Below are 27,182 nucleotides of genomic sequence, written 5' to 3'. Positions count from 1 at the left end.
GACTTTCTGTGTTCTCTTTTGCCGCATTTTTGATAATGGTTATGTCGTTCGTTCGTCGTATTGTCCGCTGTGAATGAAGTCCATGACACCTGTTGTGATGACATAATCTGAATTAGTCATTTGCTCATATCTAATTGCGGAATGCGCCAGGCTGTTGACTTTCATACAGAAATGATGGCAAGCAGCTACATTTGTAGAATCGCAGGTCAGACGATCAATTGGAGTCGTGGTTCATATTCAGGCGAGTAGTCTTTGTCACTATGCATTTTTTCATATCTTGGACAGGTTTCAGGTATAAATCAATTTGGACGCATTCGCGCTCTCGTATGCTCTGGATATTGGAGCACATAGCATCCTCGCATATGCTGTGTGCTTTTGCATCAGCGTGGTTGAAACAACCTCGAGGTTAATTGTTCGCGCTGTTATCGAACCTCGGGCCATTCATAGCATGGCATATGTGTGAGGGCCAGTGATGAAATGAGTTTGCCGGATGGATTTTAAAAAAGTAGTGTAATTATTGTTCGGGAGGATCGTTCTTGAAGATACTTTGTACCATTATCTCATTCGCCATAATGTAATTCTGTGCAGAATCAGCAATAACGCAGTCTAATTCATTTTGGTGTGTCTGGTGTCAGACGGTTCGCGATGATCACGTGTATATTTTGTGATGTTTACCACCACAGGTCACGCCGCATTCAGAGACCTTGCTCCGCAAGGTAACTCCGCAAGGTAATAAGGCAGACGAAATAGAACGAAGTTCCTTATCTGAGTTAAGCATCAAACCTTCGAACTTCTAGTACACGCAAGGTATAGCTTCAATGCTCATATCGATGCCACTTCTCAGATCTGATGGGAAGCTTCTGCCAGTGTGATGCATTGTGCACAAAGGTTCTCGCTTTGTGCGAATCCAATCCCAGCACTGAGGCGTGAGGACAAGCGCCTAGGGGTTCCTTATTAGTAGAGGGGCCAAAAATCACCGTCAGTGGTTCCTCTCTCTCGTACTATCAGCAACATGGCTCAATATTCAACAGCAAATCGTCTTTCCAAGTCAAAAGATCAACCTAGCCTGGAATATATCATCAATCATGTCCTCCTTCCCCTCAAGTTACCGCAAGGGAGTTACCAATCCCTCGAGAACGACCTGGTCTTATCTCAGGCAGTATTTGATGCTGCTATCGCCTTCAGTCACCAGCTGCCATCCAATAAGCTGTTTCTTTGGATGAGCAGCTTGAAAATGCTTCGCAATCTCAAAGATTCAATCAGATTCAGCGTGATGTCTTCAAAGGAAGTCGAATCTCAAATCAATGCTATGGGCACTGAAGGTCTGTTGTTTTCATCTCATTTGCATTGTTTTCTGTGTTGAGTATCGATTTTCAGATGTCCTTGTATATGTGATTCGCGCACAAAATGCTGCGGTGGTCATGAGAAAACTCGAATCCGAGACCATATTCGAGTCATTTGAGGTCTCTCCTGACCCCACCGCAGTAATGGGCGCAAAGGGAAAGCTGATCTGTTCTTATCCTGGACCTGCTATCACAGTTCCAGATACGAACATTGATAATGCCACCTTTGCCACCGAGCTCGCGAATTTTCTTGTTTGTATGGATCAGGATGTCCTTGATGCGGCGGCGACAAGGAAAAAGGCTAAATCCACTGTTCTCGAAAAGAGGGACACTTCACATCCAAGATATATCACGGAACTCCTGACTGGTATACTGCGTGGCCTCGGGAGCATCGCTGATGTTCCTCGCATCCGCAAGCGCATCGGAGATGATGTGCTGTGGGACAGCGTGAAATTGCCGTGGAGGCGGTCTCCACTTTGGCTTGTCATTCGCGTTGCCTTACAGACAACTCTGGAGCGCAGTGCTCTTGGACGAACAACATATAAATCGTTCATGCTGTTCTTCATGGCGAGGCTCACAACCCTTGCCCTCGGCTATGGCTTGTCGAATGATATCTTACACTTCATGTCGGCGAAAATTGCGTGCCGCCTTTTCAAGCTTGGATCCTCTGCATCTCTGGAGTTGTCGCAGATGGTCAATAAAGCCACCAGTGATGTAAGGAGTGTCCTGGAGGAAAGATGGAGATCTGTTCAGAACATGCAACAGATCTCGCCTCTTTGGGCTCCTGAGACCCTCCTAGCCTTGCGAGATACTCATCTTTCCTTGAACACGAGCCGAGAGTACATATGCCAAAGCTTTGCAGAACGAGCATTCATCCCCCAAAACAGCCTCATTCAATCCCAGCCATCACACGCGCGGGACAATCAATGATTTCCTTGACGCCAAAACTAGCTTCCTGGTAGCTGCTCATGCCTCAGAACCATCTCTTGCCCTTGCAGATTTCGAGACCGCCATTAGTTCAGGGATCGACGACTGGGTGGCGCGCGTTGCACCTCAGAGTATTGATTCCGTATGCGTCTCGATTGAGGCATGCGCCTCTGCGTACTCCTCGAGAGCGCTTACGGCTTATAAAGGAAACCCGGAGAATTTATCTATCATGCTTCTCACCCTTCTTGAGCTCTGGGTAGCCATGGATAAGATCGTTGTTGGACAAACTCCACTCCTGGCAGAATACTCCCCCGAAATCCCATTGACACTTTGGGAGTGTCTTTTAATCCGCAAAGCTTCTGGCCTTGATCGTTTGAAGATGTTGTACGCCTACCTGAAAGCTCGTCATTGCCAGGCTTCCAGCGGTCTCTCAGCATTCTCGTTTACCAGCGATGACAAGTCGTTCGCAGCGCGATACTTTTACCAGTCATCCAAGCTGCAGAGTTTGAAGGTTCGCATCGAGGCAGATGGTCAGAAACAGCGGGGGAAGAAGTTGACCGAGCTTCGGACCCTAAGCAAGAGGTACGGTGACCTGGAGACGCGCGCAGCAAATTTAGCGCACGAATACGCTGTCAACTCCCGCGGCTGGGAGTACCACAACAAAAAGCGTTGTCAAAAGTGTTGCGTGGAGAAGGAGATGCAATCCATGACGATTACAGTTCATGAGTGGCCGCTACCAGAGCGTAAACAGGAGGCGATAGTGGTCGTGTTTGAGCTAGCATGCCCCGTTGCGTTCGACATGTGGAGATCCATGACATTTCATGTCTTCGTTGATATCTGCACTCCAAACAAGATTTCGTCCACTTGTCCCTTCATGACACTGCAAAAATATGATGCCTTGCATCAATACCGCACGTGTCACCCAAGCCAAAGGCTCACTTTGGCGTCAGATGCCAAACCTTTCTCCAAGTGTCATTACAGTAACACTCGCATTCCTATGCAGGACACCAAAGTCTGCGTGAACAATGGACTCAAATTTCGGCCTTTCGACACAACCACAGATACATGGGCGGCAGACGTACTACTGCGATGCGATGCCACCAAGCTGTGCACTTTCCTTCTTCCAAAGGGACCATATGATGGTTTGCAACAGTATCTTGCAGGGACATCCCACACGTCAAACGAGGTTATAGCTAATCAGGCAGATTGTCACAGGGACATGACTATATACGAATTCATCGCGTTCGGAGCCTTGCGGAGTGGACCTCGCTTGCAATGGATGAACGTGCTACGTGAACTCCGTGCAAGGACGCTCAATCTTCGACGTGAGGAGGTTCATCTACTGTTGGCGCAAGCTATTTCACAGGTTGGCCCATTTTCGTCCGACGATGGCCTTATTTGGCACGAGGAGTTGAACAGCGTGCCCTTCCTGGGTGCACTACTCAGAGAGCTGGAGAATTTGATGGCGAGCGTTGAAGGGAATTGGTTGGAAGCTGTCACAATCGACACTATCGTCATGCTTGTGTGCCGCATCTTGTCCTCGACTCAGGAAGAGAGTGTCAAACGTCGCGGATACTTGTTCCTTCGAAGGATACGAACTGCAACTTTTACGTTGTTGACACAACTATCTGGGAAATTGCAAGCTAGCAACGAGGAGACGGTCAGCCAGGATTTACAAGCGCGCGTACGGGATATAGCAGTCACCTGTCGCAGCACTTTCGATGTTGACGGAGACGCTTCACTGCTCCTGACATCGGACGATGACATCAGGGTTTTTGCATATTGTGCGGTCATGATTTATGACAACACTCCAAGCCAATTGAGTAATCTTCCACAACATTCCAAGCTACTGCTAGAGCGAGACAAGAGATGTTGCCACGCATTAGAATCAGCTATTCGTCGATACGCAGAGCTTCACAGGGAGGGTCTCGATTCCGCGATGGTCAAGATTTGGGGCAGTCACAGACCAGGAACTCCTTGGAGGGCACTGACGGCTTCAAATTCTCGTTGGCTTGTGGCGCAAACTGCTCCATCGCATTCCCAATCACCACAGGACGTGCACATCAATTTGATTAGTGGATGCTTGCTTGTTGACGGGAAGCAGCTGGGCAGGCTCCCTTCAATGATAGTCCAACATCCCACTTACCAATCAATTTTCGGCGATGTGAGTCTTTGAAAGTTGTAGCTTTGTCGGTACATGCTCACCTATCAACTACAGCAAGTTCTGGACATCGTTCCAGCTGATATTCCTGGAATGGAATATGCGACCCGCGGGAACCTCTGCGACCATCAGGTTAGTAGTTACTCTTGTTCCCATCATTTAGTAACTAATGATGCACTCGCTTATTCCTGAAGGTGTCTTTCTCTCTCCGTGACTCGAACAATCTCATCATCCATGCGAAGCATATCAAACACGACTCACCCATCCTCCAGCTCATTCCGAGCCACAAATTTGAGGACGACCTACCCACAATCTTGGTAGCAGGCCATACTCATTGGCTCAACCTTCGCACGAGGGAAATCGAGATTCGGCCAGCAGAGAATGCGTGGAAATTTTCGCCTGATAATTGGGTCTTGAAATTTGCTGTTTCGGGTTCCTCGACGATGCAGAATTCCAGTGGTGCTACCCATGTCGACATACGCAGCCAGATGTGGGATATGATCTCCAAGAGGCTGCGTCCTCTGGAGGATACATGCTTCCTCATGGTCACGTATAATACAGCACCCGGCAGCACTCCCTTGTTGAAGGCTGATTTACCTCGTTATGGCCTCGAGTTCTTCATTGATGAGGACGGAGACTTGCAGTCCCGTAACATGCGCAACATGGTCGTTGATGTCATTCAGTTTACTGGCACCATGTTGGGATTGGTTAATCAACTCATCCTGCGCCCGAAGTTGCAAGTTGCGGATGAGCATCCGCGCGTCGTCATCATCCCAGATGGTCGTATCTCATACTCTGCGAATGGTCACCATGTCCGCGTCATCATCACTCCTGAAGGTACTCGAGTGACATACCGGTTGTACAGGATTGATACAGATCTACGCTGTCTCACTGGGAATGTGGGTCTGACAAGTAAGCTCTATCAGGCGTTCCTTTACGCTGTTACCAGCGGCTGCCTCCCTGATCCCCTGACAGGCAGAACAGGGACAGAGGAGGCGTTGCATCTCTTGCATTCCGCAGCTTGCCGATCGTTTATGAGGCTTCGCTCTCGTGACACAGATCTCTTGCGCGAGATCAGTTCGCTGTCAACCAGGCGCGTCTGGTATCCCATTCATCTTCAGAAGATGCAGAAAATTTCGTGGTCATGCCTTGCGCCCCTTGCACAACACCATGGATTTCATCCAGCCGCAAAATCTATCATGGATTATGGCATGCAGCTTGCGACTTTCTCAGAAGAGTCTGCAAACCTTCCGCTCGCCTATGAGCTTCCACAATTCACCAACCACCTTCTTGAGCGCGCGTCAGTTCGTGCATCGGCGATCTATCCTGATCAGTTCACTCTTCCATTTCCACTCGGTGATACAGATGTTATTTATTCTTCACGTGATATTCCCGATAAAGTCGCGGAAGAGAGGGCATTTCGAACCGCCTTCATGGTGCACAAGTGGCCAAGCAGACTTCCAGTGCAGCGTAATCTCCTTGGTTTGTTGACTCAGTGGCAAAATTTTGAGGGCATTGGCGAGCCGCTCAGCTTGCAGTACTCCAAAGACTGGCTTCAACCAACTTTTCCCGACATTTTCCTTTCTGCGTATGACCGCTGTCGTAGGGCTACAAAGAAAGATACATCTCAACTAGTGTTCACCCTAGCTTCGGTATCGTACAGCTTGTTGGAAGATCATGCGCTCGTGTCAACACTCCTAACCTTCGCCACAGTTCCTGAACTTCGTAGCTTGGGAGGCCCACCAAAGTTCACGTCCTATAATCTCTCGGATGGCTTCATGCTGTCTGATACGATATTGGACAATATCATCAGTTCGTGCACCGAAGATTACGAAATCAGCCAGGAGAGACACCTACCTACAATGCTCGGAGAAGATGAAAAAACTCTTGGGAGGCGTCGTTATTCAGCTTTCGAAGACAAGTGTCGCTCTGAAAAGCAAGTCATTCTCAGCAGAGTTCGGGATGCCTGGCCGTCCGAAGATCCTCCGGCACTTAATACGCTGCAAGTGGACTGCTACAATCTCAGTATACTGTCAGGGAAACTTTCTCCAGTATTTCGCAGCTGTTGGCGAAACCGTCGTCTGAAGCTACACCTGGATAGCCTGCAGGGGACCCTAAACCAGTTCTACACTCCCAATCATCCTTCGAAACTACCCTCTCAATATGATCTTGAGCCTCACCTCGAGGAATCGGATGTTGTATCACCGGCCTCGTCCATTGATGCCCAGTACCTTTTCGGTCGAGATGCACCTGTTATATCTATGCATGAGCCCCAAGTCCTTCACAAATTGAGTCAAAGAGATTCTATATCTCCAGACTCCGGAGTCACAACAAGGTTGCAACAGCCGATCAACGACTTTCGTGCCCGAGGAAGTGGTGACAAGTTTCGCTGCAAATATGCCGATGATCTGGACCAGAGTAGGTCAATTTACTGTGATGAAAAGATGGTTGCCCTACCAGATCCTACGCCATACACGATGGATTTACTGCTCGAGTGCCATTCTCTCCATAGCTGGCAATTTCAAGATTCACTCGCATCTATCTCATACGCCCTCTCCCCTGCCTCTGCTGCTGAAAACACATTATACAATGCTGGGCTATGGCCTCGAGTTACACCAAATTTCCTCTTCACTCGCATGGCTTCTGCAGCAGGAAGTTCTTTGGGGAAGGCTTGGCGTGCTACTCTTATCCAGTTGTCGCAGATACTTTTGCAACTGCAACGCTCGCGAAGGCTGTTGGTGTTTGCCGCTAACAAAAACTGGAACGAGTTCTTCAAGGAGTTGGAGAGCGAAGAATGTGCGGAATTTGATCCAGAGCCGTGCCCTGACTGGCTCTTAATACAGGTGCGCTATAAAGAAATCAATCACTGATGGTAACTGATAATGACGCCCTTAGATTGAAAGTCAGTTCTTGGCACGGCCAGTCCAGGTCAAGGTTGCGCTGGAGATGATGTCGCCATGCACAGGAATAAATACTTCTCTGCAGCTCAACATGGGCGAAGGAAAATCCTATGTCATTGTTCCTCTCGCAGCAGCCGTACTTTCTGATGGCCACAGCTTGGTCCGAGTAATCGTACTGAAGTCGTTGTCGGCTCAGATGTTTCAGCTACTGGTTGAACGACTCAGCGGCCTTGCACAGAGGCGTACCTTATTCCATTCTCCCGCGCACTCTCTATCGACTCATCGAGGGTGAAAATGTATCGCGACCTGATGCAAGAATCCATGGATGCCAAGGGCATTTTGGTCGTGCAACCGGACCACATTCTGTCATTCCAGTTGATGGCTATTGACCGTCAGCTGCCCCCTCTGACTGAAGCTGCTGACCATCAGCTGGCGCCCTCTCGGATTGAAGCTGCTGGAGATATGCTTCGGACTCAGTTGTGGCTTGACAATCACACACGCGACATCCTGGATGAAAGCGATGAAATTCTGCACGTCCGCTACCAGCTGGTATACACTGTGGGCCTCCAAAGGTCACTTCAAGGTCATCCCGAACGGTGGACGACCACACAGCAAGTGTTAGGTCTTGTCGTGAAGCACACTGCCAGGTTCATGAGAGAATTTCCCTCTCGCTCAGAAGTGTCTACTCGCGAGCACGGAGTCTTCCCTTTTGTTCGAGTTCTGCACCCGACAGTAGGTGAAGCATTGGTCCAATGGATCGCACAAGATGTCGTTAGCGGGGCACTTGACAACATCAGCTTCGACCAAGCATCTTTCCACGCGAAGCAGGCTGTCCACCAGTTCATCGCAACTGAGAAGATCTCCAACACTTGCATCAGCTTAGTAGAGAAGTGCTATAGACACACTACGGTCTGGCCCGGCCTCCTAGTCTTGCGTGGACTGCTAGCATGTGGTATCTTGGTGTACGCCCTCAAAGAACGTCGCTGGCGCGTGGACTACGGCCTTCCCCCGAAACGAACGATGCTAGCTGTTCCATTTCGCGCCAAAGATATGCCCTCGCTGCGCGCAGAGTTTGGCCATCCAGACGTTGCTGTCATCCTCACGTGCCTGTCATACTATGATGGGGGTCTCACGCTCCAGCAGCTGATGTTGTGCTTCGAGCTCCTGCTAAAGCAGGATAATCCCGCCCTTGAGTATGAATCCTGGGTACTTGGACTTCAGTCCATCCCAGAAAGTCTGCGCCACCTCAGTGGAATCAATACGGAATCCGCAGAGCAGCTCCGTAACCTTCAGCAACGTTTGAATTCAACAAGGCAGTCATAGATTTCTACCTGTCCCGAGTAGTTTTTCCCAAGGAAGCGAAAGGATTCCCCAGCAAGCTCACCTGCTCCGGGTGGGATCTTGCTCAAGAGAAAAGACATCTCACAACTGGCTTTTCTGGTACCAACGACAATCGTTATTTGTTACCAAGCTCAATGGTGCAGCATGATCTTGATTACCAACGCAGCACGAATGCCCGAGTTCTGGCGTTCCTTCTGCGCTCAGAAAACAATCACTATAGACCCATACCGCCCGGCCAGAAGGTGCGACATTTCATCGATACCTTAATCGCGCAAACCCCCGAGGTCCGCGTGCTCTTGGATGTGGGTGCGCAGATGCTGGAATTGAAGAATCAGGAATTGGCCGAGACATGGCTTCGAGCCAAGCGCGACGCCCAAGCTGCAGTCTTCGTGAATGACGATGATGAAATTGTCGTCGTCAGTCGGGATGGGACAGTGGAGCCCCTTGTATCGTCCCCCTTTGCCCAGCAGCTTGACCAGTGCGTGATATATCTGGACGATGCACACACCAGAGGAACGGATGTCAAACTTCCTTCCGGCTTCCGGGCTGCTGTTACGCTTGGTCCGAAAGTCACGAAAGACCGCCTGACGCAAGGTTCGTGATCAGAGTTCATGCGTATAAGTTTCGACAATAACCAATGATACAGGATGCATGCGAATGCGGAAGTTGGGCAATGGACACTCGGTCATGTTCTTCGCTCCGACGGAAGTTGACCGAGGCATTCGTTCGGCGACTCAGAAAGCTGATACCGACGATGTCGAGGTGGCAGATATCCTGCACTGAGCGATGCTCGAAACTTGTCTTGACATTCAGATGCGTGCATTCCACTGGGTTCAACAGGGATTGGATTTCAGCACACGGCATTCCGCATGGACTCAATTCTCGCGCGCCCCTGCCACTTCGATTTCCACCCTGGAAACAGCGTGGTTGCAGCCAGAGGAACGTTCATTAGAGGATATGTACGCACCACGCAGTCCTTCACAAGTATCCGACGTTTGCGATGCAGACATTCGAAGCAAGTGCGAGGAGCTCGGAGTTTCAATGGGACCCGAAAGGAGTATGGATGAAGAACAAGAAAGGGAGGTAGTCCACGAGATAGAGAAGGAACGTCAAGTTCAAAGACCCCCCAAACTAAAACCTGCAGCTCAGGACCTGCATGCGGACGTTCGTCGATTTGTCAAGACCGGCCGAATTCCTATAGGGTCCCCCGCATTCATTCCAGCGCTATCCAGCCTTGTCAACACTACTGCTGAATTTCATGAAGGCAATCAGTGGGCACGCAATATTTTAGTCACACGTGACTTCACTCGCACAGTGGGGAGTTTCCCTGTAATGGAGAAAGCAGATGAATACCTGCGACCCGTCAATTGGATCGTATCCAGTGACCTTGGAGTGCTGGTAGTCATGAGCCCGAACGAGGTGGACAGACTACTGCCCGATATCCGGAACAGCAATGTGGTTCACTTGTGCGTCTATACTCCTCGCACCACAAACACGATGAAGGCATGCGATGATCTTCAACTCTACCGCGTTCCTTCGACACCACATCTGACACTATCGGAACCGCTGATTTGCCAGCTCAACCTTTTTGCGGGTCAACTCTATTTCTCCAGTTACGAGATGTATCTCCACACTTGCCACTTCTTGGGGCTTAACGCGCCGGATTTGGGGGACGAGTACTTCATAGCCGAAAGTGACGGATTTATCAGGGAGGAGAATCGCCCTTGGGCGAGAGCATCGTGTTCGTTCAAGCGATCCCAGCTTCCTCCACTGAAGGAGTTATTCGGAATAAGAAGGAAAGGCATGGGGTATCTGCCAACTCACCTCGGAAAGATGTTCAATGGCCGCATTCTGACTGAGGGGGATTTTCTCGACTGAGCGCCAGGTCTGTTTAGGGTATGTTTTAGCGCTTTTCTGCCAGGGACCCGACTGACTGCAGTTCTGGTCTACAACGACTGTGACAACACTAGGGCCCTTCATCATAATGTAATTTCTTCGTGAATGTATTTATATGCAAATCTGAAATGCTATAGTTTGTTGCTTGAGTAGACATCCAATATTTCTATATAAATTAGATAAAGGAGGTTCATCCACTGAGCGTTCATTTTGCCGCACAGTCAATTGAAAGTAGGGTGTGACTCTACATTCTCGTTTCGTTGCACCCGCCCACCGCTCCCTCAGCAGGATGCGTCTCGTTTCAATGAAGTCCAAATATAATGAAATCAATCACAATCTCCGCTCGACGTATCTCTCTCAAACCGCAGAACAACATCTACATCAGGAAAAAACAAAAATCGTAGGAGTCCTGGTGACGCCTATATAGTCCTATATAGTCACCATAGGTCTATGTAGTTCACGTAGCTGTAACTCAGACTATATAGAGCTACAGTGGGCTACAGGAGGCTACAGCGGGCGCTGGTAGTAATCAGGAATCGCAATAGCAAAATTTCAGTTCGTAGTTGATGGTAGCTGAGTAGTAACAAAACTAATTGATGGCGGACATGCAGAATGTATCAAGGTCGATAAAGGTATTTAAGTAGAAATCATTTGCCAACTCGTAGACATTTGTACTGGTCCATCCACGGTCAACAGACTGTCCCATCTTTGGAATGAGATGACACGGACGAGCGATTTCGTCGACATGGATCACCGCTGCGTTCCGGTGTAATTTGTCCCGTGAGCTGCTGTGGTTCACCCGCTTGACCCATCTTTTTGGCAGAGGCTACAATGTTCTGCTCTCCCGTCTGAAGGGCGTGAGTTATGATGGTATTGTGAAGGCTAGAGCAAAATCTCAGCGACGTTAAGGGCAACACTGAGGCAGAACGACGACGAGGACTTCGTTAAGTATCAAACATCAAGATGTAAGTTACGAGGAAGCAAGATACTACCGGTGACAACGATAGCGGTAGAGACGACATATAGTGTGGAAGGTGCCAAGAGATGATAAGGACATGGAAAAGGAAAAGAAGCTCAGAGGCTAATCCCCCGAGACTTGGAAGCATGTATCTGTCTGTCAACAGGCATTAGAGCACATTGTCCATCGATGAGGTCATGCACGGCGAGGTTACTCGCTGCCAGATCATCTCAGTGCATTTCTCCAAGTGATTTGTAATGGAAGTGCTTACTATCTGGGATCGATGCGATATTCAGCGAGTTCGTGTTTCTAACAGGGCGCGAATGTAATCAGACCATACAGTGAGCGAAAAGACGATTTCGGCCGAGTCACCTAACTCTCCGATAATATTTGTTGTTGCCCGTTACAACTTGCATGATGATTTCTTTGATTTCTTCAATGGGTGAATGATTATCTGGTGAGTCCCCCGTCCTAGCGAGGGCCTTCTCACTTGCTGCAGTCAATGCATCCCACAAGTTTCTATTCAGATCTATCTGCCTCCGGTATAAATCAAAATCACAAACGCCAGCAGTGTTCATGTATCCGGGTTCGATGAGAGTTAGGCCCACGTCGAGAGTCGCAAGAATTAATGGCCACCAAATGTCCCTCTGAATCGGCTCTGCAAACACTTCAGTTAGGTTGTGATAGTTGTAGTCGACCCACGCGGCGGGGGCAGTGAAATGCTGGGTGACATTATAGTTATTGGGAGAGACTGGCAAGAGAAGCAGCCTATATGGAAAGGCGTATTTGGACTCGTATTCCTGGAACTTAGTATGATACACTCGAAAAGAAAAATTACTGTGACCGCATAGGGTTTGGAAATGATGGCAGCGCGATATCGAGCACAATCAAAGGATACGGGTGAAAGATATTCGACGTCAGACGAAGCTACATGTACAATGTCATATTGCAACGCGACCCAGATGGCTGACGCCAGTGATTGAATTGCAGGGGAGTTGGGGTCTAAGACCTGGTAGACAAATATTACATAAGCAAAACCGTCCTTGCCAAATTACTTACCTGTGCTAGGACAAGTGCTAGATCATCCCGTACGCCTATCAATATGGACGGGATGAAAGTTGCAAAGTACGATGTCCATGAATTCTCATACTCAATATACTGAAAAATCCCAAGGAGACGCAAAATTACCGACAAATCTGTCCCAAATGCTCTTGCGCAGCTCCCAGAGTTCGCCGAGGACTCACAAATGTACCAAAGCTTGCTAGAGATGGAAAAGAAGCTTGACTGGACGATGAACCGGAAAAAGGTGGAAGTACAAGACGCATTGGGGCGCAATCCCACTGTATGTTTCGCATGCCTACAACATACGATTGGTCTATTAAACAGATAATCAGACTGTGCGTACACTGCGGCTATTCTTGAGCCATACGGTCTCTGGGCAGCTGTGGCAAACTGGCGAAGCTGGTGCTGAGGGGGTAAACTTTGAGACGGGGCAGGGAATTCCAGCCTGGTCCCTGAAGGTCGAAGGGCGACTATTAGAGGCACGTCTATTTCAGCGAGGATCAGCGTATTGCTTTAACGCCCATGAAGCTTCCCAATCAACGTGCGCGGGACAGGGTCCCTCCTAGGAAGTTCTCGACTCTCATAAAACGAATGATCGTCGAGCTTGACCGCGACCCAACTTTGTATCCAGACGGGAATGTCGTCGAGGTATGCGAGCTTGGTTGAAATGAGGTGGCTGTCTTGTTCTGATTTGTTGTTTCAGTGGCCTCGAGGTCCGACTGTTCAGCAGCCTCTCGATGGGTTCACCATAAGGCGAACCGGAGACCAGCCGACGAAAGTGCGTCTTATAATATACCTCGAGCAAACACCAGAACAGTATAAAGTGGCTGCAGACCTGGGTGTGTCTCGCTCATCTTGACTTGAATTCTCAACTTCATGGCACATCGCAGGCAACATCTTGGGCATTAAAGAGGAGAGTCGTGTTGGCATTATCCAGGCCATGTGGAATTATATCAAAATAAATGGCCTGCAAGACAAAACAGATCGTCGAAGAATACGCGCCGACGATTACTTGAGACCGGTACGCCGACTCTGCTAATTCTTCACTATCATATAAAGTTTATGATTGCAGGTCTTTGGCGGAGAAGGCATTATGTTTCACCAACTGCCAGAGCTAGTCAATCGATATTTGATGCCTCCAGACCCTGTAGTCATCCATTACTCCATCAATCCAGCACAGGCACCCCTAGAGCGCCCTTCTGCATGGGATATTGAAGTCAAGATGGAGGACACGAGTCTGAAGAACCGCATCATGGTGACAGTACAATCAAGTAAAGACAGCATGTCCGACCTCACCAAGTTGGACGACGAGGTAGGATGCTCACTCCCTTTAGTCCGACTCTTTCTCTAACGCCTGAAATTGTAGATTGCGCTGTTATCACAATCACTACATAACTCGCACACGAAGCGGCAATTCCTTCAAAGTTTCGCCCGAGACCCAGCTAATTTCATACAGATGTGGTTGGCGTCACAGTCTCGTGACTTGGAAAGCGTGCTTGGGAGTGGACCGAGCGAAGGTGCTACGATCCGTGCTGAAGAATTGCGTAGGAGCGACTTCTTCAGACTACCTTGGGTTGAGGAAGCTGTTGCTGTCCACGAAGGATTGCGCCTGGCATCTCGAGGCATGCAATGAAAGTAATAGAATTAAGGTTCCTTGCTGTGTCGACCCTGCTTTTGCAGTCTTATTTTATTCTAATCGTTGCATTGTTGTACTTACGTGTGTATTTCGCCAAGAGCTTTCGATGATCATCTTTTCCAAATTTATGCTACGCGCAAGTGGCACGGCTCACCTTAATTTTTTTTTTGACTCCGAAATGAAACATGGGATAAAGACAACAATAGCTCTAAGCGCTGTCTGTCCGACTAACGGCACACCTTTTTCATTCTTACTGTCATGGCCAGTAGACAGGCAAGTCCTTTATTAATTGCTTTTGAGCTATGTAGTCATAAAGGTGGTTCGTGTCACAGCTCGGGAAGTTGAGGCAGGTTAGTCGCCAGTTTGTATTACGTGACTTCTCTACTCAAGTGCCGTTGGAATTAACAGTGGGCTGGTGAGAAAATATCCTCCCGAGATAAGACTATCGTCACGGACGAGTTCAAGGACATCGAGCAGGACATCGAGCTCCGAAAAGAAGGGATCCTGAAGTGCGTTTGCCTTTCGCAGAACTGCATAGAACCAATTGACATCGTATGCGATAAGGCTGCAGGCAGCTGCAGAAGATTACCAGCATGTGCTTTCCAAAAAGAAGGAATCAACCGCTGCACAAGAGACGGAGAAACTCATGCCGCTGGATGTACTGGGAATCGTGATGATCTCCCATGGGGAAGAATTTGGAGATGATTCTGCTTTCGGTACGCCAAAATTCTTTTTGTCAATCTATTTTCCCTTAGTTGATATGTCCAGGGACATCACTGGTGAAGTTGGGTAAAGCCCATTGCAAGGTTGCCACCCTGCAAGAGGCGTACGCCCTCACTTTTCAGGATACCTTCATCACCTCCTGCCAGACCTTCGTTCAAGACATTAAGGACTATGAACACCAGCGGAAGAAGCTGGAGAGCAGGAGGTAAGACAAGCTAGTGCTCCCGCTGTCTTGAAGGTGCTCACCCTGAGTTCAACAGGTTGAGCTATGATGCCGCTATCACCAAGTTAGATAAGATCAAAAGCAGCAAGAAGGAAAAAGAAAAGGAGAGACGAGAAGCTGAGGATGAGCTTCAACGCAGCCGTTTGCGCTAGTGAGTAACACGCCCACATCAATCATCTTACTTGCTAACAAGGACGTAGCGAAGAAACTGCTGAGGATGTGCGCTCCCGAATGCAGGCTATTCAGGAAGATGAGATACAACAACTTCGAGAGTTAACGTCGGTTTTGGATCTCGAGCTCAATTTCGCCAAGCAGTACTACGAGGTATTACAGGATGTGAAAGCAAACTGGTGTGACGAGTATGTTCATCCTAGCCAGCCTGTATCTAGCTCTGATCCCAAATATGTTCAGGTCCACTCTGGCAAAGTTCGAGACTCAACGGAGGAGCTTTCACCCTCCTGCCTTCTCACGCGCCACAGACGATGGCAAATTTAATTCTGTATCCAAGGGATCCATGATTTCCCATGCGTCTGGTGCAATAGCTTCCTTTAACGATTCCGATGAGCACCATTCGTCCCCTATTTCTACCCGCCGCAAGTCGGACGCAGGGAACAGGATTATCTCACGACCATCGTCGCGGGCGTCTCGCAAACGTTCCGATAGCAATGCTACACGGAAACGTTCTGATAGTGATGTCACATCTGGTGCCCCCGAGACTCCAAAGGCAGATAAGTCGGGTAAGAAGATGAACGTTACCGGTTGGGCATCGAGCGCTATGAACTCGGTGACGGGAAGAGGGAAGAAAGACAGAGATAACTTTGCAACTCTCACGAACGATGACGACCCTGAGACAGATATCACCGACTCTCCCCGTCCTCCAAGCTCTCGATCCTCTTCTCGGAAATCATCCAGCTCCAAAGCAAAAGAGCTACTTAATGGGTCCCCAAAAATGCCGACTCAAATCATGAAGCCGCCTTCCCAATATGCACGAAAGCTTGTTCGGGCGTTACATGACTTTACGGGTTCATCAGATGAGCTCACCTTTAAAGCTGGTGACGAAATTATTGTTATTCATGAAGTCCTGGATGACTGGTGGCTTGGCGTTTTATCAAACGGTCGGAAGGGGTTGTTCCCCTCTACGTATACAGAAAACATATCATTGTCATCATCTTATCGAGGCTCAGGGCAGTCATCTGAAGACGACTTGCACCATACTACCGCCAGCGAGGACAGCGAAGACGATATCGGTTACCTTCTCGGAGGTCGTGTTATGGACACGGGCCATCTATCTGCGAGATTTGGACGTGGTTTCGATACAGAGAGTGTCACTAGTACCGTTCCTGAAGATGAGGAAGAGTCAAGGTTGGTGACGGCGAAAATTGTCGAAGAAGAAGATGTGTACTATAACCCGCGTCGCGCATCTCCACAATTGCTTCCACCTTCCATTTCAAGCAGCCGACCTACCTCTGATACCAGCTTTGCAATCAAGCGCGCTCCCCCGCCTCTTCCGTCACGTCGACCGACCAACGCAGCTGCTCCCCCGTTACCTAGCCGCAACTCTATCAGGCTCCAGTCACAGTCTGACAGTCCTCGTCCTCTGACATCAGCATATCTCACACCATCGCCTTCTGCGAGCAGTGTGCAAGGACCAAATGTCTCACCTTTTGATAGCCTGTTGGACGTGTCTTCCACTTAAAGCTTGGGATGCAGTTACTCCGATTTCGTGCAGTGGTCTTGGATTATCTCCATTTGGTGGTTCGATAAGCAACTTAAATTGTCGTTTTACTAAATTATTGACTGACTTACTTACACTACGTCTATCGTGTCAAGGGGGACTCGTCGGGTAGACGAGCCCGGGGCCCTCTAGGTCGAGTTTGACTTCTATTTTTGTTGTTGTGTGCATTCTTCGATACAAGCTCCAGAACAGACATCTTCATTAGTACTAACTACAAGTGCATAATCATTTGGTGTGAAGAATTCATGTTCAAGTCAGGAATCAGGATGCTCGGTTATCACTATAATTAGACACGTGACTTGCAACAATCGCAGCATCTTGCTGGTCATTTCACTCCAACAACCATGTCTTTTAGAAAGATCGACATTGATGCATATGACGAAGATGTCCTACTGGAGGCCGAGCTTTGTGAACCAGATCCACGCGATCCCGCACAGGTCTTAAGCGATGCGAAACAAAAGCAGGCAGCAGTCCGGAGCACATTAGCCAAGTACAGTCCCATCTCGCTACTTTGCAATGTGATCTAACCTAAGCACCACTCATTCGCGCAGAGGAGACATACCAGGAGCCCTGGGGATCGCGCTTGACAGCACACCTTATGGGCCAAATGTAGAGGAGGCTAAGGTGACTCTGTTGTTGCACGACACTGCACCAATACGCTGACATTTGCGCAAGAACCTAACGCTGCAGACGGTTGTTTCGATACTGAATAGCACGAAATCGTCAGAAATAAACAATGTCGTGAAAGCGCTCTCCCAGGATGCTCAGGACACTTTGATGAAGTACCTTTACAAGGGTATGGGGATGCCGGGCTGGGGTGATGTGAGCGGCAGCGTGCTCTTGGGATGGCATGAAAAGGTGCGTCTGGAGCTTGCTTCACATATAAATTTCTGACCATCATTGTAGCTGACGGAAGTCGCTGGCACTGGCTGTATTGTACGAGTAATGACCGACCGAAGAACTGTATGAATTGGCATACCGCCGTCGCCATAGCATCAGACATGGTATAATGGGTTTCAACTACGCGGCAGAATAAACTTAAATCTCCAGTATTCTGATTGACATGGAATCTACTCAAGCAGTAACACGTTTCAGATTCGACTACAAATACATTTACGAAGAACGTCACAATATTACATCAGGCCCTAGTCGCTGTTGATTAGAACTGCAGTCAGTCAGGTCCCTGGGAGAAAGACGCCTAGACGTACCTTAGACAGGTGCTCAGTTGAGAAAATCTTCCTCAGTCAGAATGCGGCTATTGAACATTTTTCCGAGGTGAGTTGGCAGATATCCCATGCCTTTCTTTCTCATTCCGAACAATTCTTTCAGCCGAGGAAGCTGGGATGACTCGAACAGGCATGACGCCCTTCTGCTAGGGCGATTCTCCCTGACAAATCCATCACTGTCCACCATCAAGTCTTCATCCCCCAAATCTGGTGCGTTGAGCCCCAAGAAACCGCAAGCGTGGATATACTTCTCATAACTGGAAAAATAGAGTTGGGCGGCAAAAAGGTTTAGCTGGCAAATCAGTGGTTCCAATGGTGCCAACTGTGGTGTCGAAGGAACACAGTAAAGGCGAAGGTTGTCGCATGCCTGCATTGTTTTTGTTGTGCGAGGCGTATAGATGCATAGGTGAACTGCATTGCTTCTGCGGATGACAGGTGGTAGTGTATTCACTTCGTTCGGGCTCAATACCACCAGCAGTGGGGAGTGTCCAACGTTACTGGATATAACCCAATTGACTGGCCGCAGATAATCATTTGCGTTTTGAAACGAAGAGAGTGTCCCCACCGTACGAGCGAAGTCATGTGTGACTAGAACAGTTTGCGCCCACTGATTGCGCTCATGAAATACAGCAGTAGTGTCGACAAGGCTGGACATGGCTTGAATGAATGCAGGGTCTGTGTCGCCGAACGAATGCCTCGGTCAACTTCCGTTGGAGCGAAGAACATGACTGAGTGTCCATTGCCCAGCTTTCGCATTCGCATGCATCCTGTGCCATTGGTTATTGTCGAACTGATACGCATGAACTCTGGAATTACAAACCTTGCGTCAGGCGGTCTTTCGTGACTTTCGGACCAAGCGTAACAGCAGCCCGGAAGCCAGAAGGAAGTTTGACATCCGTTCCTCTGGTGTGCGCGTCGTCCAGATATATCACGCACTGGTCAAGCTGCTGGGCAAAAGGGGATGACACAAGGGGTTCCACTGTCCCATTTCGACTGACAACAACAATTTCATCATCGTCATTCACGAAGACTGCAGCTTGGGCGTCGCGCTTGACTCGAAGCCATGTCTCGGCCAATTCCTGATTCTTCAATTCTAGCATCTGCGCCCCCACATCCAGGAGCACGCGGACCTCGGGGGTTTGGGCGATAAGGGCATTGATGAAATGTGATACCTTTTGGCCAGGCGGTATGCATGTGTAGTAGTTGTTCTCCGGGCGCAAAAGGAACGCCAGGACTCGGGCATTCGTGCTGCGTTGGTAATCAAGGTCATGCTGGATTATTGAACTTGGTAACAAACAACGATTGTCGTTGGTACCAGAAAAGCCGGTTGTAAGATGTCTCTTTTCCTGAGCGAGATCCCACCCGGAGCAGGTGAGCTTTTTTGGAAATGCCTTCGCTTCCTTGGGAAAAACCACTCGAGACAGGTAGAAATCTATGACTGCCTTGTTGCATGCAAATAATTCCTGAAGATCTCGGAGCTGCTCTGCGGATTCCGTATTGATTCCGCTAAGGTGGTGCAAACTTTCTGGGACAGACGGAAGCCCAAGCACCCAGGACTCATACTCGAGCGTGGGATTATCCTGCTTCAGCAGAAGCTCGAAGCATAACATCAGCTGCTCGTGGGTAAGACCCGCATAATAGTACGATATGCATGTGAGGGTGATAGCAACATCCGGATGGCCAAACTCAGCCCGCAGCGATGGCATGTCTTTAGCACGAAAAGGGACGGCTAACATGGTTCGCTTTAGGGCAAGGCCATAGTCTACGCGCCAGCGACGTTCTTTGAGGGCGTATACCAATATACCATATGCTAGCAATCCACGCAAGATCAAAAGGCCGGGCCAGGCGGTGGTATGTCTATAACGATCCTCCACCAAATTAATACTGCGGTCGGACATCTTCTCAGTTGCGATGAACTGATGGATTGCTTGCTTCACTTGAAGAGATGCTTGATCGAAGCTGATATTTTCAAGCGCGCCATCGATGACATCGTCTACGATCCATTGGACCAATGCTTCGCCTACTGTCGGGTGGAGAACACGAACGAAAGGGAACCCTCCGTGCTCGCGAATGGACACTTCTGAACGTGAGTGAAATTCGTTCATGAGCCGAGCGGCGTGCTTCGCGACCAGACTCAACACTTGTTGTGTCGTCGTCCACCTTTCTGGATGACTTTGAAGCGATATTTGGAGACCCACAGTGTATACTAGCTGGTAGCGGACGTGCAGAATTTCATCGCTTTCATCCAGAATGTCGCGTGTGTGATCGTCGAGCCATAACTGAGCCTGAAGCATATTTTGAGCGGTATGATTCTTGGGGGACAGTTGACGGTCAACAGCCATTAAATGGAACGACAGAATATAGTCCGGTTGCACGACCAAAATGCCCTTGGCGTCCATGTATTCTTGCATCAGGTCACGATACATTTGCACCTTCGATGAGTCAGTAGAGAGTGCACGGGAGAACGGGATATAGAAAATGCGCCTCTGTGCAAGGCCACTGAGTCGTTCAACCAGTAGCTGGAACACCTGAACCGACAACGACTTCAACACGATTACTCGGACCAGTCTGTGGCCATCAAAAAGTGCGGCTGCTGCGAGGGGAACGATCACATAGGATTTGCCTTCGCCCATATTCAGCTGAAGAGAAGTATTTCCTCCTGTGGATGGCGACATCATCTCCAGCGCAACCTTGACCTGGACTGGCCGTACTAAGAACTGACTTTCGATCTGAGGATGCTATCATCAGCAACCATCTACGCTTGATTTCTTTATAGCGTACCTGTATTAAAAGCCAGTCAGGGTACAGCTCCGGATCAAATCCCTCGCATTCTTCATTCTCCAATTCCTTGAAGAACTCAACCCAGTTTTTATTAGCAGCAAGGACCACCAGCCTCCGCGAGCGCTGCAGTTGGAGAAGTATCTGCGACATGCGAATGAGAGCCATACGCCATGCCCTTCCCAAACAATTTCCGGATATAGATGCCATGCGATCGAAGAGAAAGTTTGGTGTAACTCGGGGCCACAACCCAGCATTGTACAACGCGTTCTCAACGACAGAAGCAGGAGAGAGGGCGTCTGTGATAATGGCGAGTGAATCTTGAAACCGTTGACTATGCAGAGAATGGTGCTTAAGCAGTACTTCCATAGTGTACGCCGTAGGATCTGGTAAGGCAACGAGCCTCTCTTCACAGAGAAGAGACCTACTCCGGTCCAGATCATTAGCATAGTTCTCGTGAAACTTAGTGCTTCCTCCAGCGCGAAAGTCGTTGATCAGCTTTTGCAATCTCGACGATGCGACACTGGGATCTGCGGATACCATATCTCTCCGTTGGGTATTGGGTGAAACTTGGGAAGACCCGAGCGTGCGTATAACGGGTTGATTCCTGTCAAAAAGGTACTGTGCATTAACAGATGAGGTTGGTGAAGTAACATCATCGAGATTCGAATCGGGATTATATCTCGAGCGTAGTTTTGGAGGAGGATCGGGAACGTAGAATCGGTCGAGAGTAACTTGCTGGGCATTTAAGTGCTCCTTCAAACAACGGTTTGCCCAACAACTACGAAATACCGGGCGAAGTTTCTTCAACAGTTTATTGAGATTGAACCAGCTTGCTTGTGGGGTATCAAATGTCGGTGGTTTTTCGCACGGCCAAGCATCCCAAACTTTGCTGAAAATGAGTTCTTTTTGAGAGCGACAGATTTTGTCGAAAGCTGCGCGACGACGCCTTTGTAGAGCCTTTTTACTTTCCCCGGGTATTGCAGTTGTGCGACTCTCCTGACTGATTTCATACTTTTTCATACACGAATTGCCGAGATTATCCACTCTGGCACGGGAAGGCATAAAGCCGTCGGAGAAATCATAGGAGGTGAACTCCGGAAGGCGAGGTAGATTGCGAATTTCGGGAACTATGGAGAAGGCTAAGAGTGTCGGGATGAGCGCGTGCTTGTCCGTTGAGCTGTAAGATGCTGAGGCCAGGGTGAACACCAGCTGAAATTTGTCTTCCTCTGTAGCACTATGGCAGCGATCACACGCAGAAAGGAAGATGCGAGGAAAAGCCGGTTGAAGCCAATCTTTGGAGTACCGCAAGCTGAGGGATCCGCAAACACCCTGGACCTTTCCCCATGAAGTCAACAAACCCACTAGATCTCATTGCACCGGAAGTCTGCTTGGCCACTGGTATACCATGAGGGCCGCATTGAATGCCCTCTCTTCCGCATTTTTATCAGGGACCTCGTGTGGAGTATACACGCCATCTGTGTTACCATGTGGAAAAGGCAAAGAAAACTGTTCGGGATAGACCACTGAGGCACGAATGGATGTGCGCCCCAGAAGGTGATCAGTGGACGGCAGAAGATCAAAGATAAGCTGAAGGTTTGCAGACCCTTCCAAAAATTTTGACAGCCGCCTGCCATAGTCCATGATAGATTTTGCAACTAGATGAAAACCGTAGTGCTGTGCAAGGGGTGCAAGGGACGACCATGAAACTGTCTGCATCTTTTGGAGATGAATGGGATACCAGACGCGCCTGGCTGACAATGAACTGATCCCACGTAAAAGATCTGTATCGCGAGAGTGAAGTTTCATGAACGGCTGGCAAGCAGCAGAATGCAGGAGCTGCAATGCTTCCTCTGTCCCCGTTCGACCTGTAAGGGGATCAGGTAGACAGCCGCTGGTAACAGCATGAAGGAGCGCCTGATAGAGCTTACTTGTCAGACCCATGTTCCCAGTGAGACAGCATAGATCTGTATCAACCCTGTACAACTGGTACGTCACTTGAGGGCCTTCAGGAGTGATAGTAACGCGGGTGTGGTTGCCATCACTGGAATGTGAGATACGACCGTCAGGGATGATGACAGTGCGTGGATGCTCATCGGCAATTTGTGACTTTGGACGCAAGACGAGCTGGTTGGTTAATCCCAACATCGTTCCAGTCGACTGAATGGTATCGACAACCATATTGCACATATTGCGAGACTGCAATTCCCCATCCTCATTGACGAAAAAATCAAGACCATATCGAGGCAAGTCAACCTTTGAGAAGAAAGCACCGCTGGATGCTCCATTATGTGTGACCACAATGTAGCGGGTATCCTCCAGAGGGGACAACCTCTTGGAGATAGTGATGTTCTGGCCCGGCTTGGCCCAAAAGCCACGGCTTTGGCCCGGCTTCAGATGGCTCTGGCTCGTCAAAAATCCAGGCCAGGCCAAAGCCGTGGCCCAAGCATGCAAAATATGCAATATTGTACAAGATATGTATTCAACATAAATACTACAGTAAATCAATGTCAGTATCGGATTCCGAGTCATCACAGCGAGTGTCTTCGAGAAATATACCATCCCAACCCTCATCTTCAACCTCAGACTTCTCACCAGACTCCTCTTCAATCTCGAACGCATCAAGTTCATCTTCTACGAGGGACGACGGCCCTGGTTCGCGGAAAAGAAGGTCGTGGCGGATAGCACATTTTACACACTGGAGGGCCTCGACGATGTCCCCTTTAAGGCGATTGCAGCGTTTGCTGATGGTTATCCCGCCCTGAGAAAAAGCGCGCTCGCTGGAGACGGACGACGCCATAATCAACAAATAGTCTCGCGCAATCGAAGACCACACCGGCCCATATCTCTGGGCATTGATCTTGTGCGAAGGAAAGGTAAGTAATATAAAACAGTGAGAAAATGAATGGAACATACACCCCACCATTGAATGGTGCTCATCCCAGGCGGAGGTGCTGCTTCCAATGTGTCCATATACTTCATAAAATCAGCCTGCCATGGTTTAGCTGACACTGATGGTGCTGCTGCTGGAATATCCTCATCTTCGTCCGAGCTTTGAGTTTGGCGAATGAGCTTTTTGAGGCTGCTCGCCTTTCCCATCTTGATGCGAGTTTGGGGTGCTGATGCATGTGCACCCATTTCGAGGTAGCAAGCTTCAAACTTTCACACTTGTCAAAGATTAAGATATGTACAATGCATTGTTTGACTCACCACTCGTTCCACACATGCAAGCACATCTTGTTGAAGATCCTCTGGCCAGTTTTTTTTGAAATATGCCATTTTCCCCATGGGGTCGAGCACTTGCATTGAGCGTTAGCAATCATTATATGAGCTAACTACACAGACAAACCCATAGTCATAACATATGCAGAAGACTCTGTTGTCTTCTCATAATACTCATTGATCTTGTTGGCAGCTGCCTCCAGCGCTGGTGCGAAACGAGAATACTTTAACTGGCCCACACGAGAAGACCATGCCTTATGGAGTGCCTCGAGGGCAGGAACTGCAAGGTGTAGCGTGGTGCCTGCATCCGATGAGAATGCCTGCTGGGCAATGTCTGCATACTTGCAATAAAACAATACATTAGTCGTTAGATGAAAATCATTTGAACTTGAAATACACGCACCAAAAGCAGGTCTGCAAACTGTCCAACGCGAATCCATTCCGCACTTGTCAACCTCAAATAATCTATTTTGGCGCACTTTCTAAGGTTGTGCTCCTGCAAACCCATTTCATATACAAAAACGTCGACATGCTGAGAATTGATATGAGCACAGGCAGCTGTGAGCTATTATGGACACACCTTCTGGCTATTCTCAGCATGATTGAGCATGACGTATGTCAACGACCACCGAACCTTCATGTCAAGAAGCAACTGGGTTGAAGGTATGACACCAGCCTTCTCTTGAACTTGCTTGTAAAGCTCCTTCCGTTTTGCTGATGAGCACTCCTATTAAATCATTAGTCGATGTTAGTCAGTTATAGCGGTGGTAAAGATGAGATAGACCTTGACACAAATGGCACAAACTAGTCCTATCTCGTCATGCTCATCCATCTTTGAAGTGTCAGGTTCATGTGCCTTGGGGTCATGTGGAGTATAGTGCAGAGATTTACTATAGGTACTGAGTAAAGTTTGGGTTCCAAGATTTACAACGTAGGCTAGACAGCTACCCAAACTGTTAGATATGAAGTACAATAATATAAAGACTTACTTTATCTTCTGTTCATGCCAAGGGAACACCTTTTTGTATTGCTGATGGTATATCCATGCGAATTCCTCGAGCATTGTGCTGTTTTGGCGGCATTATTGCAGATAACATGACCATGCTTATGTGCGATGCCAACTCGGTCCAATACCTTGTACAGTGTGCCACTGAGTTGTTTTCTGTTATGGGCATTGTTCAATTTGGTGAACCCAAGCAGTGCACTTCAGCAGTCCCACATCAAGGGACTGTCTTCCTGGATCCAATGGCCAGTTACAGCAAAATAACCATCTGCATTGCTGGCTTGCCACGCATCACAGGTGATATTGACGGCCCCCTGAACTTTGTCACTCTATCCATGAAAATACCTCCCATCAGAAAATATATGGTGAGATGGTGAGAATCAGTAGACATACATTCAAAGTCACCTTGAGCTTCATTAAGTGGTTCTTGAATATGCGCATAATCTCTGCACGTGTTGCCTTCCTTCCAGGAATTTTGATGCCATTAGTCGTGCGAGCAGCCACATCAATCATGTCCTTGAATTTCAGATGTTCAAGGGCTTGTATCGGCTAAACGCACCAAATATTAACAATAGAACTACCATTGAACAGTACAAACACACCTGATCAGTTGCTATAAGCCATTCAATAGCTGCTGTCTTGAATAGCTTATCAGAGTATGGGACCACCCACTCCGCAAGCTTTTGTTCAGTTAAATGTGAGTTGATAGCCTGTTGAGCGTGTGCAGCTTTCTCTTTGTGGTCCTTGATGTCACCAGGCAGCATCAATTCAAATCTATTTGTTTTGGCCCAAGTTTGGTATTTTCCCTGTGTGATAGTACTTGTCAGTTTATATTCACAGTGATAACAAACATGTACTGCAAAATTGGCTTCTGCATGCCAGCGAAGAGTTGTAGGTTCACTCACAAGAACACAACCATTCCTATGAGATACGAGTGAGTGTGTGAACAAAATCAATGACATTGGAGTCTTATGCACAGCCCTTGTATTTTCAGTGCTTCTTTACCTTCCCATTTGGCCCTGTTTTCTCAAATGCTGGCCCAAAAAAATGATCAATGTCAGCTGTTTTACCTTCATGTGTCGGGGACACATCAACAATTGCTTGGACATCAACATCGATGGGGATGCCATCTGTGTCAACGTCATCTGGCTGGGCCTCAACACGTCTCTTTTTTGCTGATGGTTGAGTGGACCAGTGGTGTTAGTAGATCATTTTTATGGTAGATTATGGTACTAACACTTTGGATTAACATATGCATTCTCCTGTATCTCCATATTGTCATTGTCTCCAAAGAATTGGCCATCATCATTGACTTGATTCGAATCAATTACTGCAGCCATTTCTTCAACACGCACCCTTTTGCCTTGCTTGGGTGCAGCAGAGCTTGAGCCTAATAGCATGGGAGAGTCGCTGAAGGATGAATTCTGGGACAAGCTGTGACCAGGATCAGCAACTTGTTGAGTTTCAGCCATGCACTTCACAGCCTCTGCTGCACAAAAGGCATTAATAGCCTTTGTTTGTGATGGGAGAGCTGCCCTCTTGGAATGTTGGAGGAGGATAGCAGTGGGCTTAGTTTGTTGGACTGGGCACGCATTGACATGACATTCATCATCGCTGTCTGTGAGGACAGTTCCAGCCATCAGAGGCAAGTAGTAGAAGGTAGATACAAAAAACATACCATCATGGAGGCATACATATGTCTCAAAACAAATCTGATGGTCGTCGAGCTTGTGAATCACAAGAAACTTGCAAAGGAGCAGTCACTAAGACCAAAATGAGTTGTTTCAAGCTTGGAAAGAATGTGCAACTCACTGTAATTGATTGACATACTATATTGGCCCATGGAAATACACAAGGAAAGTGATTCAAAGGCCAAAGTGAGATAGAAGCCATATGTTAAAGGTACAGTCCAATCATCAGTCCAATCATGATCAGTAGTTTGGGGTGCTGCAGGCACTGTTAGTATATGACATAAGCCATGGCTTGAGCTGGTGGCTTTGGCTTTCCATAATCTCAGGCCAGGCCAAAGCTGTCACCAGGCCGTGACT

General features: G+C 48.4%; 7 protein-coding genes across 7 annotated transcripts; 4 read left to right on the top strand and 3 right to left on the bottom strand.

Annotated features, from left to right (window-relative positions):
- Nucleotides 1-1,012: 1,012 nt before the first annotated feature.
- Nucleotides 1,013-10,550, top strand: BJ212DRAFT_1480619 (uncharacterized protein; the record flags this gene model as incomplete). Its single annotated transcript, XM_041340120.1, has 10 exons — nucleotides 1,013-1,322; nucleotides 1,378-2,182; nucleotides 2,247-4,434; nucleotides 4,489-4,563; nucleotides 4,626-7,274; nucleotides 7,327-7,503; nucleotides 7,557-8,613; nucleotides 8,676-9,266; nucleotides 9,319-9,434; nucleotides 9,486-10,550. The coding sequence occupies 10 exons, from the start codon at nucleotides 1,013-1,015 to the stop codon at nucleotides 10,548-10,550; spliced, it is 9,033 nt and encodes a 3,010-aa protein (XP_041193320.1).
- Nucleotides 10,551-12,542: 1,992 nt separating this feature from the next.
- On the top strand, nucleotides 12,543-14,352 carry BJ212DRAFT_172635 (SWI/SNF complex 60 kDa subunit). The gene is made up of 8 exons (XM_041342555.1): nucleotides 12,543-12,651; nucleotides 12,700-12,868; nucleotides 12,921-13,067; nucleotides 13,117-13,236; nucleotides 13,292-13,427; nucleotides 13,479-13,609; nucleotides 13,661-13,900; nucleotides 13,955-14,352. The coding sequence occupies exons 1-8, from the start codon at nucleotides 12,629-12,631 to the stop codon at nucleotides 14,219-14,221; spliced, it is 1,233 nt and encodes a 410-aa protein (XP_041193319.1). The 5' UTR covers nucleotides 12,543-12,628; the 3' UTR covers nucleotides 14,222-14,352.
- A 130-nt stretch (nucleotides 14,353-14,482) lies between these two features.
- BJ212DRAFT_1299510 (uncharacterized protein) lies at nucleotides 14,483-16,866 on the top strand (the record flags this gene model as incomplete). The annotated part of the gene is made up of 8 exons (XM_041332877.1): nucleotides 14,483-14,501; nucleotides 14,533-14,574; nucleotides 14,661-14,733; nucleotides 14,789-14,940; nucleotides 14,993-15,152; nucleotides 15,208-15,321; nucleotides 15,371-15,529; nucleotides 15,582-16,866. 8 exons carry the CDS (start codon nucleotides 14,483-14,485, stop codon nucleotides 16,864-16,866), a joined length of 2,004 nt encoding a protein of 667 aa, XP_041193318.1.
- A 383-nt stretch (nucleotides 16,867-17,249) lies between these two features.
- On the top strand, nucleotides 17,250-17,874 carry BJ212DRAFT_1271416 (actin-related protein 2/3 complex subunit 5; the record flags this gene model as incomplete). The annotated part of the gene is made up of 4 exons (XM_041330957.1): nucleotides 17,250-17,395; nucleotides 17,457-17,529; nucleotides 17,581-17,763; nucleotides 17,812-17,874. 4 exons carry the CDS (start codon nucleotides 17,250-17,252, stop codon nucleotides 17,872-17,874), a joined length of 465 nt encoding a protein of 154 aa, XP_041193317.1.
- Nucleotides 17,875-18,132: 258 nt separating this feature from the next.
- Nucleotides 18,133-18,726, bottom strand: BJ212DRAFT_1250413 (uncharacterized protein; the record flags this gene model as incomplete). The annotated part of the gene is made up of 1 exon (XM_041329708.1): nucleotides 18,133-18,726. A coding segment is annotated over one exon (594 nt), but the record flags the coding sequence as incomplete, so codon positions are not given.
- Nucleotides 18,486-20,805, bottom strand: BJ212DRAFT_172723 (uncharacterized protein). Its single transcript, XM_041342556.1, has 2 exons — nucleotides 18,952-20,805; nucleotides 18,486-18,898 (listed from the first exon to the last, which is right to left on the bottom strand). The coding sequence occupies exons 1-2, from the start codon at nucleotides 20,762-20,764 to the stop codon at nucleotides 18,720-18,722; spliced, it is 1,992 nt and encodes a 663-aa protein (XP_041193315.1). The 5' UTR covers nucleotides 20,765-20,805; the 3' UTR covers nucleotides 18,486-18,719.
- Nucleotides 20,806-25,485: 4,680 nt separating this feature from the next.
- On the bottom strand, nucleotides 25,486-26,096 carry BJ212DRAFT_1271128 (uncharacterized protein; the record flags this gene model as incomplete). The annotated part of the gene is made up of 3 exons (XM_041330936.1): nucleotides 25,486-25,683; nucleotides 25,737-25,940; nucleotides 25,992-26,096. 3 exons carry the CDS (start codon nucleotides 26,094-26,096, stop codon nucleotides 25,486-25,488), a joined length of 507 nt encoding a protein of 168 aa, XP_041193314.1.
- Between the last annotated feature and the right edge of the window lie 1,086 nt (nucleotides 26,097-27,182).

This window comes from Suillus subaureus (assembly GCF_016647635.1).
Source record: "Suillus subaureus strain MN1 chromosome Unknown BJ212scaffold_15, whole genome shotgun sequence".
In the NCBI taxonomy this organism is placed as follows: domain Eukaryota; kingdom Fungi; phylum Basidiomycota; class Agaricomycetes; order Boletales; family Suillaceae; genus Suillus; species Suillus subaureus.
Note: the sequence above shows the minus strand (reverse complement) of the source record. Positions and strands in the feature narration are given on the sequence as shown.